At 42.5% G+C, this 19,691-nt stretch overlaps 2 protein-coding genes across 2 annotated transcripts in view; one reads left to right on the top strand and one right to left on the bottom strand.

The window, feature by feature from the left end:
- Positions 1 to 4,881, bottom strand: part of SS18L2 (synovial sarcoma translocation gene on chromosome 18-like 2) — an 11,171-nt gene extending 6,290 nt beyond the window's left edge. The window contains exons 1-2 of the mRNA XM_006868765.1: positions 4,813 to 4,881; positions 4,499 to 4,575 (exon numbers count right to left, since the gene is read on the bottom strand). Of these exons, the coding sequence (XP_006868827.1) occupies positions 4,499 to 4,575; positions 4,813 to 4,881 (146 nt within the window). The remainder of the gene's footprint in view (positions 1 to 4,498; positions 4,576 to 4,812) is intronic.
- Positions 1 to 19,691, top strand: part of SEC22C (SEC22 vesicle trafficking protein homolog C (S. cerevisiae)) — an 83,299-nt gene that overhangs the window by 31,436 nt on the left and 32,172 nt on the right. The gene's annotated exons all lie outside the window — the stretch shown is intronic.

Here is a 19,691-nt window from a genome sequence, read left to right as displayed (position 1 = left end):
TGCCTGGTTCTATGCCAACCTCACAATCGTTGCTACATTTGAGCCCATTGCTGCTGCCACTGTGAAAATCCATCTTGTTGGAGGTCTTCATCTTCTTTTCCAACCTTCCACTTTACCAAATATATCCTTTTCCAAGGACTGGTTGCTCCTGATAATATGTCCAAAGTATGACAGATGAAGTCTGGCCATCCTGGCTTCCAAGGAGCATTCTAGCTGTATTTCTTCCAACATAGATTGATTTGTTCTTATGGCAATGCATGATACTTTTAATATTCTTCTCCAACACCATAACTAAATGCATCGATTCTTCAACAGTCTTCCTTACCACTAAGTTTCACATGTATATGAGGATATTGAAAATACCATGGCGTGGATTAGGGGCACCTTAGTCCTTATATTGACATCTCTGCTCTTGAACACTTTTAACAGCTATCTTGCAGCATTTTTTCCTAATGCAATACGTCCTTTGATTTACTGACTGCTGCTTCCATGAGTGTTGAAGGTTTATCCAAGAAAGATTAAGTCTTTGACAACTTTAATCTTTTCTCCATTTATCTTGATATTTACAGGTCCAGTGGTGAGGAATTTTGTTTTCTTTACATTGAGGTGCAACCAATATTGAAAGCTGTGGTCTTTAGTCTTCATCAGTAAGTATTTTAAGACCTCTTTGCTTTCAGCAAGCAGGTTGTATCATCCGCTTATCGCTGAATGTTGTTACGTGCCATCGAGTCGATGTCAACCTATAGAGACCCTGTAGAGGTTTTCCAAGAAGCAGCTGGTGAGCTTGAACCACCAACCTTGCAGTTCAAACAACTTTGCAGTCTGACACACTAGCCCACAGCACCGCAAGTTGGTAAAATTTTTCTAATGCATTATCACTGGTTTTAGTGGTTGGTGTGTAAATTTGAACAATATATGGTATTAACAGAAATTCCTTGAAGGTGTAGGAAATTCCTATTATAGACAGTGTTTTACTTCAAGACAATCTTGACATGTTCTTTTTGATTATTAATGCAAAGGCATTCTTGTTCAATTTGTAATTCCCAGCATATTATAAATCATGTGATTGTGAGATTCAAAATGGCCAATACCAGTCCATTTCAGCTCACTAATGCCTAGGATGTGGATGTTTATGCATTCCATTCCATTTTTGACAACTTCCAATTTTCCTAGATTCATACTTTATACATTTCCATGTATTATTAATGGATATCTTCAGCTGTTTCTCTTCATGTTGAGCAGTATCCCAACAACAAATGAAGGTTTCAAAGGCTTTACTCCATTGTGTCAACACAGTCAACTCTACTTTGAGGAGGCAGCTCTTCCCTAGTCATATTTTGAGTGTCGGAGGGCCTCAGCTTTGGCACTGTATCTGGTGTTGACGGTGTTCCACTGCTATTCTTAAGGTTTTCAGTGATGAAATATTTATAAGTAGTCCGTCTCACTGTCTTCCAAGTCTACCTTCGTCGGAAGCTCAGCTGAAACCTGTCCACTGTGCGTGACCCTGCTGGTATTTAAAATACCTGTGGCATAGCTTCCAGAATCACAGCAACACACAAGCCACCACAGTATGACAAACTGACAAAACAAGAACACTGTTAATTTTGAATTCTTTCTTTAGTTTACCTAGACCACTTTTAATTAAGAAAACTGCAGAAAGTTAGTAATGGCCACAAATAGATGCCAGACAGCGGCATGTGCCAATTATCCAGAGTTCTGCTTTGCAGTGGGTTCTGAATGCACTGCTGGGGTCTGCTCATACTTTTTTGTAAACTCTTCAGAGTTCTTATAGCTTGGGCTGGGAATCACTGACCAGTGCTGTGAGGGACTGGATTACTTGGTCAGTTTTGGTTGCTGGCTTCCAGTTTTTAGCACTAATTATTGGCAGGCAAACTTTTCATAAATGTTTGAGTGATCTTAGTTTTAAATTTGATCTTTGGTGGTTTGAATAGGTACTCTGCTGGAAAGTTGATTTTGATTCTGAAGGCTCCCTTATCATAAGGAAGGTTGTCAGGAAAAATAAGCCTTCATCAACTCAATAAATTAACTTCATCAACTTGCCATGTTATGAAAGTTTTTCATCCCACCATTTGGGGATTTCCTTCAAGCTCCTTCATCAGTCTCCTGCTGACTGCCATCTAGATCTCTAACAAGAAGGTTTTACAACCATCTTCTATATATAAAAATTAGGTGTTTACTATAAACTATAAGCAAAAAAAGCAAGATACCAAATTCCAGAATCAAATGTGAACACTTGCCCATATATTATTGTGAAGTACCATCGAGTCGAGTCAATTCTGACCCATAATGACCCTGTATAGGTTTTCCGAGGAGTAGCTGGTGAGCTTGAACCACCAACCTTGCAGTTCAAACGACTTTGCAGTCTGACACATTAGCCCACAGCACCACACCAGGACGCCTCTGGTAGTGTAGTGGTTACAAATTGGGCTGCTAACCTCAAGGTCGGCAGTTCGAAACTACCAGCTGTTCCATGGGAGAAAGATGAGGCTTTCTGCTCCCATAAAGATTTGCAGCCTCGGAAACCTTGTGCAGGGATCACTATGAGTCGGAACCGACTCTATGGTACTTAACAACAATTATAGTCCAGTGAGAAATTATGACTTTTTTTTAAGGAATGGAGAAAGCATGGCTTTCTTAAACATTGCTGTTGAGTCAACTGATTCATACTGACCTTACAGAACAGAATCACTCCATACGGTCTCCTAGGCAGAAATCTTTACAGAACCAGATCACCAGGTCATTTCTCCAACGAAGCTGCTGGTAGGTTCAAACCATTGACCTTTGGGTTAGCAGCTGCATGCTTAACCACTGTGCCACCAGGGTTCCTATTTCTTTAGTAAGAATGATATACTATATGATTCTCAATACTGTGAATTTGCCTACTTGCTAAAAATTTTTTGTATCCCCAGTATCAACACTCTCAGCGTTTTGTAATCATTCATGGACATGTGAAAAGCAGCCAAATATTGGAATCATCTAACGCATATGTTCAGCTCTTATACTGTAAACTAGTGTCCTTTTTATGTTTTCGGGTTTTTTTTTTTTTCTTTCTGCATTTTTGTGCTTTTTAATACTTCAATGCTTAAAATGCCCCAAGCATAGTACTATTTTGAAATACAAGAAAGCTTTAAATCAACAACATATAATTCACAGTATCTATGTTATATAAAGGAGCACAGTGGCTCTGTAGAATAAATGCAGCTAATCACAAAGTTGGTGGTTTGAGCCCACCAGTGAACCTACAAGAGAAAGATAAGACTTTCTGCTCCTATATCTATATTAACAATCCTAAAAACCCTATATAGGGTTGCTATGAGTCAGAACTGACTCAATGGCACATAACAACAACAACAACAACCAGGGGTAGAAGATGGAAAAGGTTAATGGTGATGGAAGTATCACATTGATTAAGGATAAGGTTGCACAGATGATTACTGAAATTGCTGTCAGTAAGTTGTATAGTGATTCCGAGGAGCAGCTGGTGGGTTTGAACTGCTGACATTGTGGTTTGCAGTCCAGTGCTGATCCTATAGAATCAATAATAAACTTAGTTCTCTGCCTTATCTTTTTATATATGTTATGTCATACAATATTTGTGCTTTTGTGATTGACTTATTTCACTCAGCATGTCTTCCAGCTCCATCCATAGTATCAAGGCTTAATTTCAGCCACTGACTGAGTAGTATTCTGTTGTATATTCTACAGTGTGTGGATCCATTCATCTGATGCGTGCTTCTCATTAAAGAAGTTTTATTTAATAAACATTGTTAATTTATGTACATTGAATTCATAGTCCTCAGCACAAAACTCACACCTGAACATAAAGGTAGTTATCTGTAAAGTACATCACACCCTTTTAACACTTAGGAATACCTTAAAGCTTCAGTACTATGCTTGGCGGCCATTTTAACCAGTCAAATCACTAACTAAAAGCACAAAAAAAGCAACTACAAAAAAAGTGACAAACTACACAGACCAAATAAAAGACATTAGTTTACAGTATGTAACCTGAATTAAAAAGGCAGGGCATCATCACCTTGTTCAATGTCTGTGGGAATTGTGCATGTCAGGTGATGGTGACGCTAGGTAATTGATTAAGCATTAAACGGGGATGTGATGAACATCATAGGCTAAAGAGACTGCAAAGACAGAAAAGATTTTATTCTTTTATAAAGCCAAGCAGATTTAATCCAACTAGTCCTCAAGTAACAGAATTTGATATCCTAAATTCACCTGGTAACTGGGACGGCCACCTGTGTTTGCTCAGTGCCTTTAATTCAAACAAACAAGTTTTGAAGAGGCAGCCAGGTCTGACTCCCGTTTCCACAATGTACTGGCTGCGTTGGGAAGGTACGAAACTCTCTGTACCGTCCTTTCTTTCCTCCATTGAAAACTGAGATTCGTTTAAGGTTAATTCAAAGCCCCTGCTCACGATGGGACAGTCCCTCCACCCAAGAACAAGGGCGGGAGTACTTACTGGACGCATTCGTTTGCCCGGCCCTTGTTCTGATACTCCACGATACAGCGAATCAACTGATCATTTTCCTCCAGGAGCTGAAAGATCAGAGAAAGGGTCAGTACAGAGCAGACCTCAGGGCCGCGGGATGACTGCACGCCCCAAGCCCGGCTGTCTTGCCCCTAACTCATTGCTCACTCCGTCCCCAAGTCATCTGGACCCCTGCAGGTCATCACCCTCCACGAGTTTCGGATACCAAGTGCTTCGGGAAGCTTCCCGCAACCACACAGGATCTCTACGAAGGAAGCCCTTCTCCCTGCCCGCGTCACACTCACCCGCTGGATAGTCTCTTGATTCACTTCAGCCTTGCCCCGCAGCCAGTCCGGTACGAAGGCTACCGACATCCCAGGGAGCTTGGACGGAATCCGGCTTCAGGCCCCACGGTCAGGTCCGCGCCTCGCTCATAACCAACTAGCAACTCCAGTCACAACACCACTGGCACAAAAACCCACCGTTCTCGACGTTTATAGCTTTCTCGGCGAACAGAAGACACGTCATCAGTGATAAAACGTCATCAGTGATGAGACGTGCTACAAACATGCGTAGTAACAATCTTCCCAGTTACATCCCTAGTGGCCCGTTCTAGGCGCTAATACCTTGCGCATGCGCGCCGTTGGGTTCCCTCAGGGCAGGACCCAGGCCGGAAGAGTAGCTAATTTGCCAGGTGTCAGTTGCGGCGCTGCTGGTTAATAATGCCCCGGACTGCAAGGTTGGTTTGAACCGTAAGGTCGGTTTGAACTGCAAGGTCGGAGGTTCAAGCTCACCGCGGAAACCCTATACAGGGTCGCTATGGGTCGGAACCGACTCGATGGCATTTAACAACAATCAAGCTCACCAGAGTTCTGGTGTGGCGCTGTAGATTAACGTGCTGAACTGCAAGCTGTTTGAACCTCAAAGTTGGCAGTTCAAACTCACCGGCTACTCTTCGAAAACCCTGTACAGGGTTACTATGGACGGCACTTAACTGCATCAAGCTCACCAGCCGCTCCAGGATCGCTCTGTATCCTGGGTCGGACTCTAGGACATAAAACAATAACCACACATGGTATGGCGTTGTGTGTTAAAGCGCTCGGCTGCAAGGTCGGTTTGAACCTCAAGGTCGGTGGTTCAAGCTTACCAGCTGCTGTTTGGAAACGCTGTAGTTACTTGGGTCGCTATGAGTCTAAGCGGACTCGACGGCGCTTAATAAAACGAATCGTTTTCAGAGGAAGATTGCCCAGGACCACACAGGAACTGTACCAGGCATGCAGATTTCTGACTTATCTTGGCATCACTGGTGCCTCCAAATCTGCATCGGGATCCTGAACTCTGGGCTCCTACCAAACCTTGGTGGCTGCGTGGGGTAGGAAGGGAGACGGATTAAGGATGATTCCCAGTTGTACCACGAACAAATAAGAGACTGGAGAGTGGAACAGTAGGGTAAAAGCTGGACTGGAGGTGAGCCTGATAAATTCAGCTGTGAATACATATAGTGGAGATGTTCAAGTTGTGGCTGGATATTTACTCTGGAACTCAGGGCTGTGAGCTGGACTAGAGATAGTTTTGAAAAGCATCATTTGTTGAAGCTAATTGGAATCATGCAAGGGTTAAGACCACCTGACGTTTCCCTCATGACAGAGGAAAAGAGGCTGCAAGGAAACTGGGAGGCTGGGGTGGAGGATGTGAAGGTATTGTTTCTCAACGTTATCTGCCATCTAGGTCTGTACACTTTTGAAGGTGCTCCCCTCTCTCTAACCCTGCCCCAAAGAATACTACACTCTTTAGTTGGTAAAAACAGCAATGTGGCATCCTCTAGGGATTCAAACCATGTTCCTTTTAAATATTCTTTGATTTTGGGAACAAAATGAAATCTGAAGGGACAAGATCACAGCTATCCTCAAAGAATGAGCAATTACATTGTCCTGTTGGGAAAAAAATTCCTTGGAGCAACTTTTCCGGTCTTTTTCTCACTAATGCAGTTTCCAATTTTCTTAAAGCTTCTTCATAATAAGCTCTCATGTTCATCCTGTGTCCTTTGAGAAAATCTGAAAAAATTACCTCAAGAAATAGCTGTCAAAGCCTGCTGAGCTACCTCACTGTCTTGAATTTAACTGGCCCGGCATATTTCCAAGGAGCTCTGGTAGCATAGTGGTTACCAGTTGAGTTGATAACCTCAAGGTCAGCAGTTTGAAATTACCAGCTATTCCTCAGTGGAAAGAAAAGGTTTTCTTCTCCTGTAATTTACAGCCTCAGAAACCCTATGCAGGGTCGCTATGAATCAGAACTGATTTCACAACACATAACCAACAACAACAACAACAAATCTCCTTGGACGCCACTGTTTTGATTAGACTTCTTTTGTTTCAAGACATCTTAATGATACTAAGAGAAGCGTATTATTGAGAGAACTTCTCTGTGGTTACTCACTGATTGCATTTGTTATCATTGTTAGGTGCTGTTGAGTTGGTATCGACTCATAGTGACCTTAGGCACAACAGAACAAAACACGGCCCAGTCTGGCGCCAATATCACAGTCATTGCTACGCTTGAGCCCATCATTGCTGCCACTGTACCAATCCATCTTATTGGGGGGCTTCCTCTTTTGTACTGACCCTCCACTCACCCAGCATGATGTCCTTCTTAGGGATTGGTCCATCTTGAAAATACATCCAAAGTATGAGAGACAAAGTCTAGCCATGCTGGATTCTAAGGAGCATTCTGGCTGTACCTCTTCCAACACAGATCTGTTTGTCCTTTTGATAGTCTATGATACTTTTAGTATTCTCCTCCACACCATAACTCACATGCATCAATTGTTCTATGATCTTCCTTATTCACTGTCCAGCTTTCACATGTATATGAGGATATTGAAAATATCATGGCTCAGGTCAGATGCACTTCAAACTGATGTTTTGCTCTTGAACACTATTAAGGGCTTTTGTGCAGCATATTTGTCTAATGCAATACGTTGTTTGATTTCTTGACTGCTGCTCCTATGAATGGGGATGGTTAATCTGAACAAAATGAAGTATTTAGCAACTTTAACCTTTTTTCCATTTATCTTGGTCCAGTTGTGATATTTGTTTTCTTTATATTGAGGTGCCACCCATACTGAAGGCTGTGGTCTCTGATCTTCATCAGTAAGTATAAGGATGAGTCAAAAAGTATCCGCACTCTGGCTGTAGAATTCATTTTAATCAACTTTTAGAAAAGACAAATACATCATTTTTTGATATAATCTCCTTGCTTTTCAATACATTTTGTCCATCTTCTTACAAGCTTTCATAGTCCCTTATTTTAAAATGTTTTAGGCTGAGCTGTGAGCCACAAATGCACTGCTGTCTTCACTTCTTCATCAAAAATGAATCTTTGTCCTCGAAAGGCTGCTTTCAGGGGATTAAACAGGTGAAAGTCCGATGAAGCAAGATCAAAACCTCAAAATGAAGTTTTTGTAGTGTCAACTGTGGGGAGAGGTGTGTGGATGTGTACTGTCATGCAAGATCGCAGTCCTCTTCGATCGCAGTCCTCTGTGTTTAATCCAAAGTTTAGGCTTCAGCTCTTCAGTGAGCATCTCACTATAAGGAGCATTGTTGATTGCTGAACCTTTCTCCTGATAGTGTTCCAATACTGGTCCTTGAGAATCCCAGAAAACTGTGAACATCAATATTCCAGCTGATGGTTGACTTTTGAACTTTTTCTTGGTTGGCGATTGAGGATGTTTCCATTCCATACTCTGCCTTTTATTTTCAGGCTCATAGTGATGACTCCATGTCTCCTCACCAGTAATGATTTTTTAAAAGAAACTTTTACTCTCCTTTGGGTATCGGCCCAAATTTGGTTTGCAGGTATACAAACACTTCTGTTTATGTTCTTTGTGAACCGTTTTGGTACCTTAATCACACAAACTTTTCACAACTCAAGTATTTTGAATTATTTAACAGGCAGAACCATGGCTGATTTGCAAATGATTTGCCACATAATCCATTGCCACTTGTCTATTCGACAGAATCATTTCAGGCGCAAACTTAATGTTATCATTAGGCATTTTAATATTCTAATATAACCAGAGTGTGGATAATTTTTGACTCACTCTCATATTTTACATCCCCTTTGCTTTTAGCAAGCAAGGTTGTGGCATCTGTATATTGCTGGTTATTAATGAGTCTTCCTCCAGTCCTTCTTCATATAATCCATTTTCTCTGCTTATTTGCTCAGCATACAGACTGAATAAGCATGGTGAAAGAAGGTAACCCTGGCACACACCTTTAAACCATTCATTAACAACTTGTTCTGCCAAAAAACTGCCTCATGGTCTATGTACAGGTTCATCATGAACACAATTAAGTGTTCTGGAATACTCATTCTTCACAATGTTGTCTATAGCCTGTCAGGAGCCACACAATCAAAAGTCTTTCCGTAGCCAATAAAGTACAGGTAACCATCTTTCTGGTATTCTCTGCTATTAGCCAGGATCTATCTATGTCAGCAGTGATCCCCTTCATTCCACATCTCCATCTGAATCCAGCCTGAACCTCTGGCAGCAAACTGTCAATATATTGCTGCAGCCGTTTTTAAATTATCTTTAGAAAAAATTTACTTGCATGTGATATTAATGATATTGCTCAATGAGTTCTGCATTTTGTTGCGTCACCTCTTTTTGGAATGGACACAGATATGGATCTCTTCTAATCAGTTAGCCAGGTAGCTGCCTTCCAAATGTCTTAGCATCGATGAGTGAATGCCGCCAATGCTGCCTCCGTTTATTGAAAGATTTCAATTTGTATTCCATCAACTCTCAGAGCCTTGTTCTTTGCCAGTGCCTTCAGTGCACCTTGGACTTTCTCCTTCAGTATTGTTGACTCTTGAGCATATGCTACCTCCCCCCCCCAACACACACACAATTATTGAGTTTATTAGGGAAGTTTGTTGTTGTTAGGTGCTATCAAGTTGGTACTGACTCATAGCAACCTTATGCACAACAGAATGAAGCACTGCCCGGTCCTAGGCCAACCTCACAATTATTGCCACGCTTGAGACCACTGATGCTGCCACTTTGCCAATCCATCTCACTGGGGTCTTCCTCTTTTTCTCTGACCCTCCACCTTACCAAACATGATATAAAAACTATGTGGTTGTCAGATTCAAAATGGCCAATACCAGTCCACTTCAGCTCACTAATGCCTAAGATAACGATGTTTATGCGTTCCATTTCATTTTTGACAATTTCCCATTTTCCCAAATTCATAGGGAAGTATCAGGTCCGTAATTCAGGATCTGGAGCAAACCAAGATACAATCCTTCAGTCAGGATAGCCTCTTTCTTCTCAGGTATGCCTTGAAGGCAGGCCTCTCTCTGGCTTCTTGGTCCCTTTGCTCTGCAGCCCTGCTTTGGCAAGTGTTACAAAGCTCTTTTAGCTCTGCTAATAAATACCTGCATGCACCTCACTCTCTTTCCATGGGTCTGAAAGCCTGGCTCCATCAAGTGTCCAGATGCTGTACCAGCAAGCCTCCAGCTCAAAGGTGTGTAGTTTTCTTGCTCTGTAGTGAGTCAGAAAGCCCGTCATGCCATCTACTGCTCTTCTACTACTCGTACTGCTGCCATTTCTTTGCAGTTGCTTCTTGCCGTCTCTCACTGCCTAAGGTGTTACAGTGCTCTCGCTCGTGCACTCTCTTTCTCCTAGGTTTCTGAGTTTCTCAGGGCAGTGATTCTGGATCCAAAAGATATGCTCTGCTCCTGCTCCAGTTTCATGGTGATCGTCATGTCCTCATGTTTCCACCTCTGAGATGGCTCATTTTAAGCCTAGCAAGATGGGAAAACTGACCATCTCCCCTTATTAGTATTCCACACACCTTATTTGGAGTCCTGGTGTGGTGCTGTGGTTTAATGCACTGGATTGCAAAGTCGATTTGAACTGCAAGGTTGGTGGTTCAAGCTCACCAATCGCTCCTCAGAAACCCTATATGGGGTCACTTTGAGTCAGAACCAAGTCAAGAGCACTTAACAACATCAAACACCTTATTTACATGTTCATGCTCACACAGGATCCTATGCACCTTATTTGCATTATTAGCAAATTATCTAGTTCCTATGGTAGACCACGGAGTCCTGGTGTGGCGCTGTGGGTTAATGTGCCAGAACTGTAAAGCCTTTTGAACTGCAAGGTCAGTGGTTCAAGCTTACCAGCTGCTCCTTGGAAACTCTATACAGGGGCACTATGGGTCAGAATCATCTCGACGGCACTTGACAACAACAACCTGGTAGACCACATGTATGTTACCTCTTGCACTGGTGGAACATCAGCTATTGCTTTCCGGTACAGTGACTGCATATTCCTTCCATTTTCTTTTGATGCTTTCTGCATTATTCAATATTTTGTGAACAAAATCCTTCAATATTTTAAATTGAGGCTTGACATTTTTTCTCCAGTTCTTTCAGCTTGAAAATGCTTAGCGTTTTCTTCTATTTTGGTTTTCTGCCTCCAGATCTTTGCACATTTCATTATAACATTTGACTTTGTCTTCTGGAGCTGCCCTTTAAAAATTTCTGTTCAGCTCTTTTCCTTCATTTCTTCCATTTGTTTTAGTATCTCTATGCTGGAAAGTAAGCTTCAGAGTCTCTCTCTTTTTTTTTCCCTTCAGTTTTTTATTTTTTCTTCAGAGTCTCTTTTGATATCCGTTTTGGTCTTTTCCATCTTTCTTGTCTTCTTAATGACCTTTTGCTTTCTTCCTGTGTGATGTTCTCGACATCATCCCACAACTCCTCTGGGCTTATGTCATTAGTGTCTAATTCATCCAAGCTGTTCTTGAGATGATCTCTAAATTCAGGTGGGTCAACGTCATATTTTGACTCTCATGGACTTGCTTTTATTTTAATCAGCTTCAGCCTGAACTTGCATATGAGCAATTGATGATTTGTTCCAAAGTCTGCCCCTGGTCTTGTTTTGGTTGATGATAAGGAGATTTCCATCATCTCTTTCCACATATGTAGTTAATTTGATTTCTGTATATTCCATCAAAATGTACATTCCATCAGAATGCTCCTTGGAAGCCAGGATGTCCAAACTTTATCTCTTATAATTTGGACATATTATCAGGAGGGAACAGTCCCTAAAGAAAGATATCATGGTAAAGTGAAGGGTCAGAGATATATTTGGTAAAGTGAAGGGTCAGAGAAAAAGAGAAAGACCCCAACTAGATGGACTGGCACAGTGGCAGAAGCAATGGGCTAAGGTTTAGCAATGATTGTGGGGTTGGCTGGTGCAGGACAGGGCAGTGTTTCATTCTATTGTGCATAGAGTTGTTAAGAGTCTACACACATCTAACAACAACATCTGGTGAGGTCCATGTGTGTAGTCATTTTTTACGTTGTTTAAAAAAGGCATTTGCAATGAAGAAGTCATTGGTCTTACAAAATTCTATCATGCAATCTCTAGTATAATTTCTGTCACCAAGGCCATATTTCCTAACTATTCACCCTTCCTCTTTGTTTCCAACCTTTGCATTCCAATTGTCAGTAATTATCAATGCATCCTGATTGTAGGTTTGATCAATTTCAAATTGAAGAAGTTACTAGAATTTTTCAATGTCATCATCACTCTTAAGTGGTTGATGCATACATTTGATTAATGCTGTATTAATTGGTTTACCTTGTAAGCATATGGATATTATCCTATCACACACAGAGTTGTACTTCAAGAAAGATCTTGAAATGCTCTTTTCTGATAATGAAGTGACACCATTCCTCTTCAATTTGTCAATCCGACATAGTAAACCATACGGTTGTCAGATTCAAAATGGCCAATACCAGTCTATTTCAGCTCATTAATGCCTAGTAAGAAGTCTTGGTGTGATGCTGTGGGATGAAACACTGGACTGCAATGTCAGTTTGAACCCCAAGTTCGGTGGTTCAAACTCACCAGTCACTACTTGGAAATCCTATAAAGGGTCGCTATGAGTTGGAACTGACTTGATGGCACTTAACAACAACAATAACAACAATGCATAGGATACTGATGTTTATGTGTTCCATTTCATTTTAGACAATTTCCAATTTTCCTAGAGTCATACTTAGTACATTCCATGTTCTGATAATCAATGCATGTTTATAGCTGTTTCTCTTCATTTTGAGTTGTGCCCCACCAGTAAATGAAGGTCCCGAAAGCTTGACTTCATTTGTGTCATTGTGGTTAATTCTGCTTTGAAGAGGCAGCTCTTCCCAGTTGTATTTTGAGTGCATTCCTACTGGAGGGGCTCATTTTCCATAAGTATATCTGGCAATATTCTGGGATTCTTGATCATGTTTCAGTATTCAATATTCTGGTGCTGACAGTGTTCCACTGCTATCCATAAGGTTTTCAGTGACTAAATATTTGGAAGTAGTCTGTCTCTGCTTCTTCCTAGTCTGTCTTTGTCTGGAAACACAATTGAAACCTGTCCACTGTGGGTGATCCTGCTGGTGTTAAAAATACCAGTGGCATAGCTTCCAGAAGCACAGCCAGCTACCACAGTATGACAAACTTACAGACGATTGCAGAGACATATTTAAACATGTTTTGTTTGGGATCAACACATGCATTTATGATGTGGAACACTAGTAGCAATACTTTTTGACTTACCCTCATAGAAGGAAAACCAGGAGAGTGTGCAGTCACAAAATTTTAGAAAAAAGTGACAAAGAAGGAAAGCTAGGACAGCAATTCTAAACATTGTTGGGAAGTCAAGCAAGATAAGCATTAGATCTTTTATGTTTGTGAAAAGAGCAGTTTCAGTGATGTGGCTGAAGTCAGCATCCTAGGGTCCTGGGGAATGACGTGAATGGTGAAGTAACAGCGTCTTCAGATCCAAGAAGAAAGTAAACGGGAGAAGGAGAAGCAGCTACTAACTGGAGGAGATGCTGATTGGAACGGAGGGACATCACTTTGCTGATTGCACTTTCCTCCGTGAAGGAGGCACCTGGAAGAGGAAGGGGGATTGAAGAGTAGATTGAGAAAGCATGCAGGACATTTTGAGGCTGCTTTTGTGGAGAACTAGGGAGAGAGCTGACTTGGGAGACGTAGGATGACGAGGTGGTGTTTGGGATCTGGTTGAGATTGGCATTGTAGCTAGCTAGCACTGATCTGTGTGGTTGTGTGATTTTTGTCCAGCAGCAGTTACAGCCTAGAATCAGGTTCTGATAAGGTGGACACTTGGGGTCTTCTGGAGTTATGTTACCATGCAGGTATAACAAAAAAGATTACTGTGTAAGGAAGGCAAGCATACTGGGAAGAATGGGATGGGAGAGGTGAACCCTGGGTTCTTAGCTAGATGGGAACGAAAATGAAGATTAGAGAAGGCTGATCAATAGTAGTGGGGCAAATGGACTGGGGATTTCTGCAGGCCAGAGAACAGTGAGAGGAATTGAGTGAGTGAGCTGAAGAGTAAATCAGAAAGCAGTTAAGTTGTGAATGTATTTTGAATGGACTATAATATATTACAGGGTCTGGTCCCTTCTATTCTGACAATTGGCTCTCACCCTACTTCATTACTTTCTAAACTCTGTGTTTCTTTTTAACTCTCAAGGAGCTCTGCTGCCTTCTGGAGTTTTATCTTGTTTTTTACATTATCCCTTCTGTCTGAAAGCCTTCCCCTTTGCCAAGTCATCTGGGACTTAGCTAGTGTCACATTCTAAGGGAAACCTTCTCTGATCCCAGTTCTAGACAGAAGTTCCTGTAAATGCCCTCCCAAGCCCTGTTCCTCTCTGAAGAGCATGCATCTCAATTTGTATTTATTCAACTGTTTGAGTAATTGTTTGATTGTTGTTGTTGTTAAGTGCCGTCGAGTCGGTTCTGACCCATAGAGGCCCTGTATAGGGTTTCCGAGGAGCAGCTGGAGAGCTTGAACCACCAACCTTGCAGTTGGATAGGCACTCTCATACATTTCTCTCTGAACATAATTTTTAATGTCAGGAGTTCTTCGATGTGTTCTGAAACGGTGCCTGGCACACAGTGTTGTTGTTGTTAAGTGCCGTCGAGTCGGTTCCGACCCATAGCAACCCTGTATAGGGTTTCCGAGGAGCAGCTGGTGAGCTTGAACCGCTGACCTTGCAGTTCAAACGGCTTTGCAGTCTGGCGTATTAACCCACAGCGCCATACCAGGACTCTTCAATATTTCTTGAATGAATTGAGACAAATTCTGCCTCTCAATCTCCCCGCTAGCAGGCCATCTATCTGCAATCGCCTACGCCTGCAGCCTGGGGCGTGGTTCTCGGGGCCGGACTTTGTATTGGTGTCCAGGTTGGCAGGAGGCTGTGCTCTTTGGTTTGTGATCTCGGGCTTCCAGCCCAGACTCCCGGACCGCGAAACCCACGCCACGGGCGGGTCACAGCCTTCCATTTGTGAATGTCAACCAGTTCACTGCACCAGCAGGACTCGTAATTAGACAACTAAGCTGCCCGCACCTCCGGACTAAGTATTTGCAGGTTGCACAGCATCTCCGACACTCGCGGGTGAGCACAGGGAGGTGGGGGTAAAGAGTCGGGAGGGGCGCGCCCAGACACGCCCCTCTACTTTAGTGTCGCAGTCCTTTAAGAACTATGCTATTAGCGACCTTATATGCTAGGATTGGTTAATTCGGGTGTGGGTGTCTCTAAGCAGCAGCCAATGGCGTAGTAAACCTCGCGCTTGCGCATCACCGCCTACCTGCACCCTGGTAGCCGGTGACCTGAACTGGGCTTAGCCGCGAGACTAAGGTTGCTGGGGAAGCGGAGGTAGCGCGGTGGGCAGACGCCGACTCCTGGAAGCCGCCGTCTGGGCGAGGTGAGGGCTGGTTCGCGGAGGCGGGCATCGTGGCCTGTTAGCTGAGAGCAGGCGGAGCTGGGTGTGGCTTGGGGCGGGCCTGAAGGTGGTAGCGGCCCCGGGTTTGTCCCGCCCTCAATCCTGGTTTAGACTCTCTGGATTTAGTGGGCTTTCCGGCATCCTGTGCCCCTTTTCTCTCGCGGGTTGCTACCCGAACCCGGGACGCCCAGAGGCGCGCGCCCGCGGGGACGCTCAGATGACAGCTGCGCGCTGAACTCGGCCCCCCAGTGGGAGGAGACTGGGTGTGTCCAAGAAGAGAGATGGGCAATTGTCTTCCTAATTATCCTGGCGCTCACATCAGAATATTTTAAAAATTTAACGTCAGCTTTTCCCAAAGCGTGCAGATGCTATAGACTTGTTTTACCAAGTGCTTGATGCGCTGGTGGAAGCCCAGGTGGCGTAATGGTTAAGCGTTGGGCTGCTAACGGAAAGGTCAGCCAGCAGTTTTCTCAGCGCGGGAGAAAGATTAGGCAGTCTGCTTCCAAAGATACACAGCCTAGGAATCCTATGGGAGCAGTTCTACTCTGTCCTATGAGTTGGGATGTACTTCACGACTGTTTGGGTTTGGTTTAGATGCCCTAGATCAATTTTTCTGAACATCAGTTGTAGGAGATAATGGACTTCTGTGTCCGTTACTAGTTTACTCGCAGACTGCCTGAGGCAGAAAGATAAAGCACTGGGGTATAATTGTTGCTATTGTTAAATGCTGTCAAGTTTGCTCCAACGCATAGCTGGGTTCGACACACAACCACCCTGTATATAGGTTTTCTGAGGCAGTACGTCTTTGCGGCAGCAGAAAGCCTCTTCTTTCTCCCGCCGAGTGGCTGTTGGGCTCAAATCACTGGATTTATGGTTCGCAGTACAGTGCTTATCAGAGCCACAACATTCCCTTGGGTAAAGCTGGGTTTGTATAAAAGCCACAAAACATTCCTAGTGGTAGGTAATAATAGGGTGAATCTTCATTAAATTATACACAGAAGCGAATTAATTTTAGTAAAAGAGAAACAATTGAACATGGTTTAATACTGCATAGAATTAAGTTGCTTAATAACGTTTGCTTTGGAAACTGTGTTTTAGACAGTTGGAATAGCTCTGATTTAAGTGTTTGTATTACAGTAAGAAGGAGCTCTGGTAGCGTAGTGGTTACGAATCGGGCTGCGAATCTCAAGGTCAGCAGTTGGAGACTACCAGCTGTTCTGTGGGAGAAAGATGAGGCTTCTGCTCCCGTAAAGATTTACAGCCTCAGAAACCCTGTACAGGGTCATTATGAGTCGGAACCGACTCCACGGCACATAACCAACCAACCAACATTACAGTATAGAGAACATCTTGGAGTCCCAATGTTTCTTTATTCTTATAAGGAGCCTCAGAGATCAGATACTGTGATAGAGAAAAAACTGATTTACTCAAGGTAATGCAGTAAGTAATGGACAATTGTAACAAGGATAATCCTAGGCCTGGGCTCCTTCCCCGAATGACAGGTGTATGAGTGAGTACTTTTGTGTATAAATAACATGATGAATGCAAAAATCCCTAGCACAGAAGTTCAGTCCCTTATACTTTGCAGCTCCTAACATATAACAAAGTTTGCCTTTACCCTATCCCCAAGCAATGTGAAACTAAGAGCCTATGAGGTCTTCAAATTTGGGTAGACAGTTCCCAAGTACTATGGCTGAAGGTAATTCAGTAAGGGTGGCACACTTCAGTTTTGTCATCTGTGTTTTGTGTTTTAGGAGTGAGCAATATGCCTGGTGGTAAACACAGTATTTGAATACTTACGTTCTAGTTGAACTTTTATACACATATATGTATATGTATATATACATATATACACACACAGCAAATATATATATATATATATATATACACACACACACACACACACACACACACAGCAACACGTTCAACTGTTTTTCCATCTACTGTTTAGTGACATTGATTACATTCTTCACAGTTGAATTTATTTTTGCAAGTCCTGGTTATTTAATGGAGGCCACTTTATGGTCTAGGGACATAGTTTATACACAACTGCTAACCTAAAGGTTGGCAGTTTGAACTTATCCAGTAGTTTTCAGAAGAAAGGGCTGGCAGTCTGCTTCTGGAGAGAATAAAGTCAAGACAATCCTCTGAAGCATTTCTACTATGTAATATTCAGGGTCATCATGAGTCACAATTGACTGGGAAGAGCATGTTTGGTTTTTGGTTTAATCATTTAATACTGTCTTTTTTTTTTTTTTAGCTTTTTGTCTCTTTTAGGAAGGGGAAAAAGTGGTACATGTGGAAATTTGGGGAGAACTTACAGTAAAGTATGGGAAACAATGAGATTGACATGGCCTCCAGCAAAGGTACCATATCTTTGCTGGTTGAATAGGGATAATCTGTACATAGCAGTCTATAAACAGAGGCTAAGAAGAGGATTTAGAAGTGGGGCAGAGGGTGTCTGCAGATAAAAGTAGATTTTAAAACCTAGCAACACTAGAAGTGTGTTTTAGATCACTACTATGCACTCTACTGTAAAAATCCCATCTGTACAGACTTTTCACTTTTTCTCTCTAAGTAGAGATTATTTGTGCAAAAGTATTTAAATTATAGATCAGAATTATGTCAAGGGATCTGGAAACCTGCATTTCTTGCTTCAGTGAGACAAAAAAAAAAGACAGCTCTTAGGCCATTCATTCATTCATTTATTAGACAGTTTTTGTCGAGTGCTTCCTGATATGTGCCAGACATGGTACTAGGTGACAAAGCCCGCTGACCTGTGGAGGGAGCTGGCAAGTCCTGGAAGACAAAACAGTGTCTTTCTTTCTGTCAGCACTCAGACGGTGTCAGTATCCTTATGAAACTGATCATGGTTTTTCCCCTCTATTAAATGTGATATAATTTTCCAGCTGAATCGCTCTGCTTTCCTAGTTTTTCTGGCAACAGCTTTATTCTAATGAACCCTGAGATTAGAGTCCTTCCAGTTTGGAAATGGCATGTAGTTATAAAAATGCTCACTACAGAACGTGCTCTTCCACAGTCATGCATAAATCAGTAGAACTGCAGTGAATTACCACGTAAGATGATTTTTGTTCTAGGAGAGATATTAAAAAGGAGCTTTGGTAATGTAGTGGTTACGAGTTGGGCTGCCAACCTCAAGGTCAGCAGTTCGAAACTACCAGTGGTTCTGCAGGAGAAAGATGAGGCTTTCTGCTTCCATAAAGATTTATAGCCTTGGAAACCCTGTGCAAGGTCTCTGAGTCGGAACCGACTCCACAGTACTTAATAATAACAACAATAGAGATATTAAAATATGGCATTTAAACATAAAAAGAAAGTGACAGCATGATTTAGGTAAGCAGTACTGAAGTCCCTTTTCAAATTTGTATTTTGAGTTACAGATTCACAGGAAGTTATAAAGCTAGTTCAGAGGGATTTGTATACCCTTCACCCAGCTTCCCCCATTTGTTTTATCTTTTGCAACTGTGTCATTGTTAGGTGCCACTGAGTCAGTACCAACTCATAACAGTGCACAACAGAAGGAAACACTGCCCGGTCCTGTGCCAACCTCAAAATCGTTGCTACACCTGAGCCCACTGCTGCTGCCACTGGTCCCTCCTAATAATATGTCTGAAGTGTGAGAGATGAAGTCTGGCCATCCTGGCTTCCAAGGAGCATTCTGGCTGTACTTCCAACATAGACTGGTTTGTTCTTTTGGCAGTCCATGGTACTTTTAATATTCTCCTCCGACACCATAATGCAAATGCATCAGTTCTTCTGTGATCTTCCTTATTCACTGTCCAGTTTTCGCATGCATATTATGTTATTGAAAATACCATGGCTTGGGTCAGGTGCACATTAGTCCTCAAACTGACATATTTGTTCTTGAACACTTTAAAGAGGTCTTGTGCAGCAGATTTGTCTAATGCAATACGTCGTTTGATATTTCAACTGCTACTTCCATGAGTATTGGTGGTTGATCCAATCAAAATAAAGTGCTTGACAATTTCAATCTTTTCTCCATTTATATGGACGCTGCTTATTGGTCTAGTGGTGAAGATTTTTGTGGTTACAAATTAGGCTGCTAACCTCAGGGTCAGCAGTTCGAAACTACCAACTCTTCAGCCGGAGAAAGATGAGACTTTCTGCTCCCATAAAGATTTACAGCCTCGGAAACCCTGTACAGGGTCGCTATGAGTCAGAACTGACTCCACAGCACATAATAACAACAACCAGGAACACTAGTTGAGGCAGATGAAAGAGACAGATACAGTCACCCAGGGCCCAGCCCCAGGCTCCATGTCTGTCCCCACCTTGAGTTACCAACAGCAGGAGAGCCCCAATCTGGGCTGTGACACATCCAGG

The sequence above is a fragment of the Chrysochloris asiatica genome, unplaced genomic scaffold (assembly GCF_000296735.1).
Source record: "Chrysochloris asiatica unplaced genomic scaffold, ChrAsi1.0 scaffold00124, whole genome shotgun sequence".
NCBI classification, from domain to species: Eukaryota; Metazoa; Chordata; class Mammalia; order Afrosoricida; family Chrysochloridae; genus Chrysochloris; species Chrysochloris asiatica.
The sequence above is the reverse complement of the archived record's forward strand: the minus strand, read 5'-3'. Positions and strand labels throughout refer to the sequence as shown.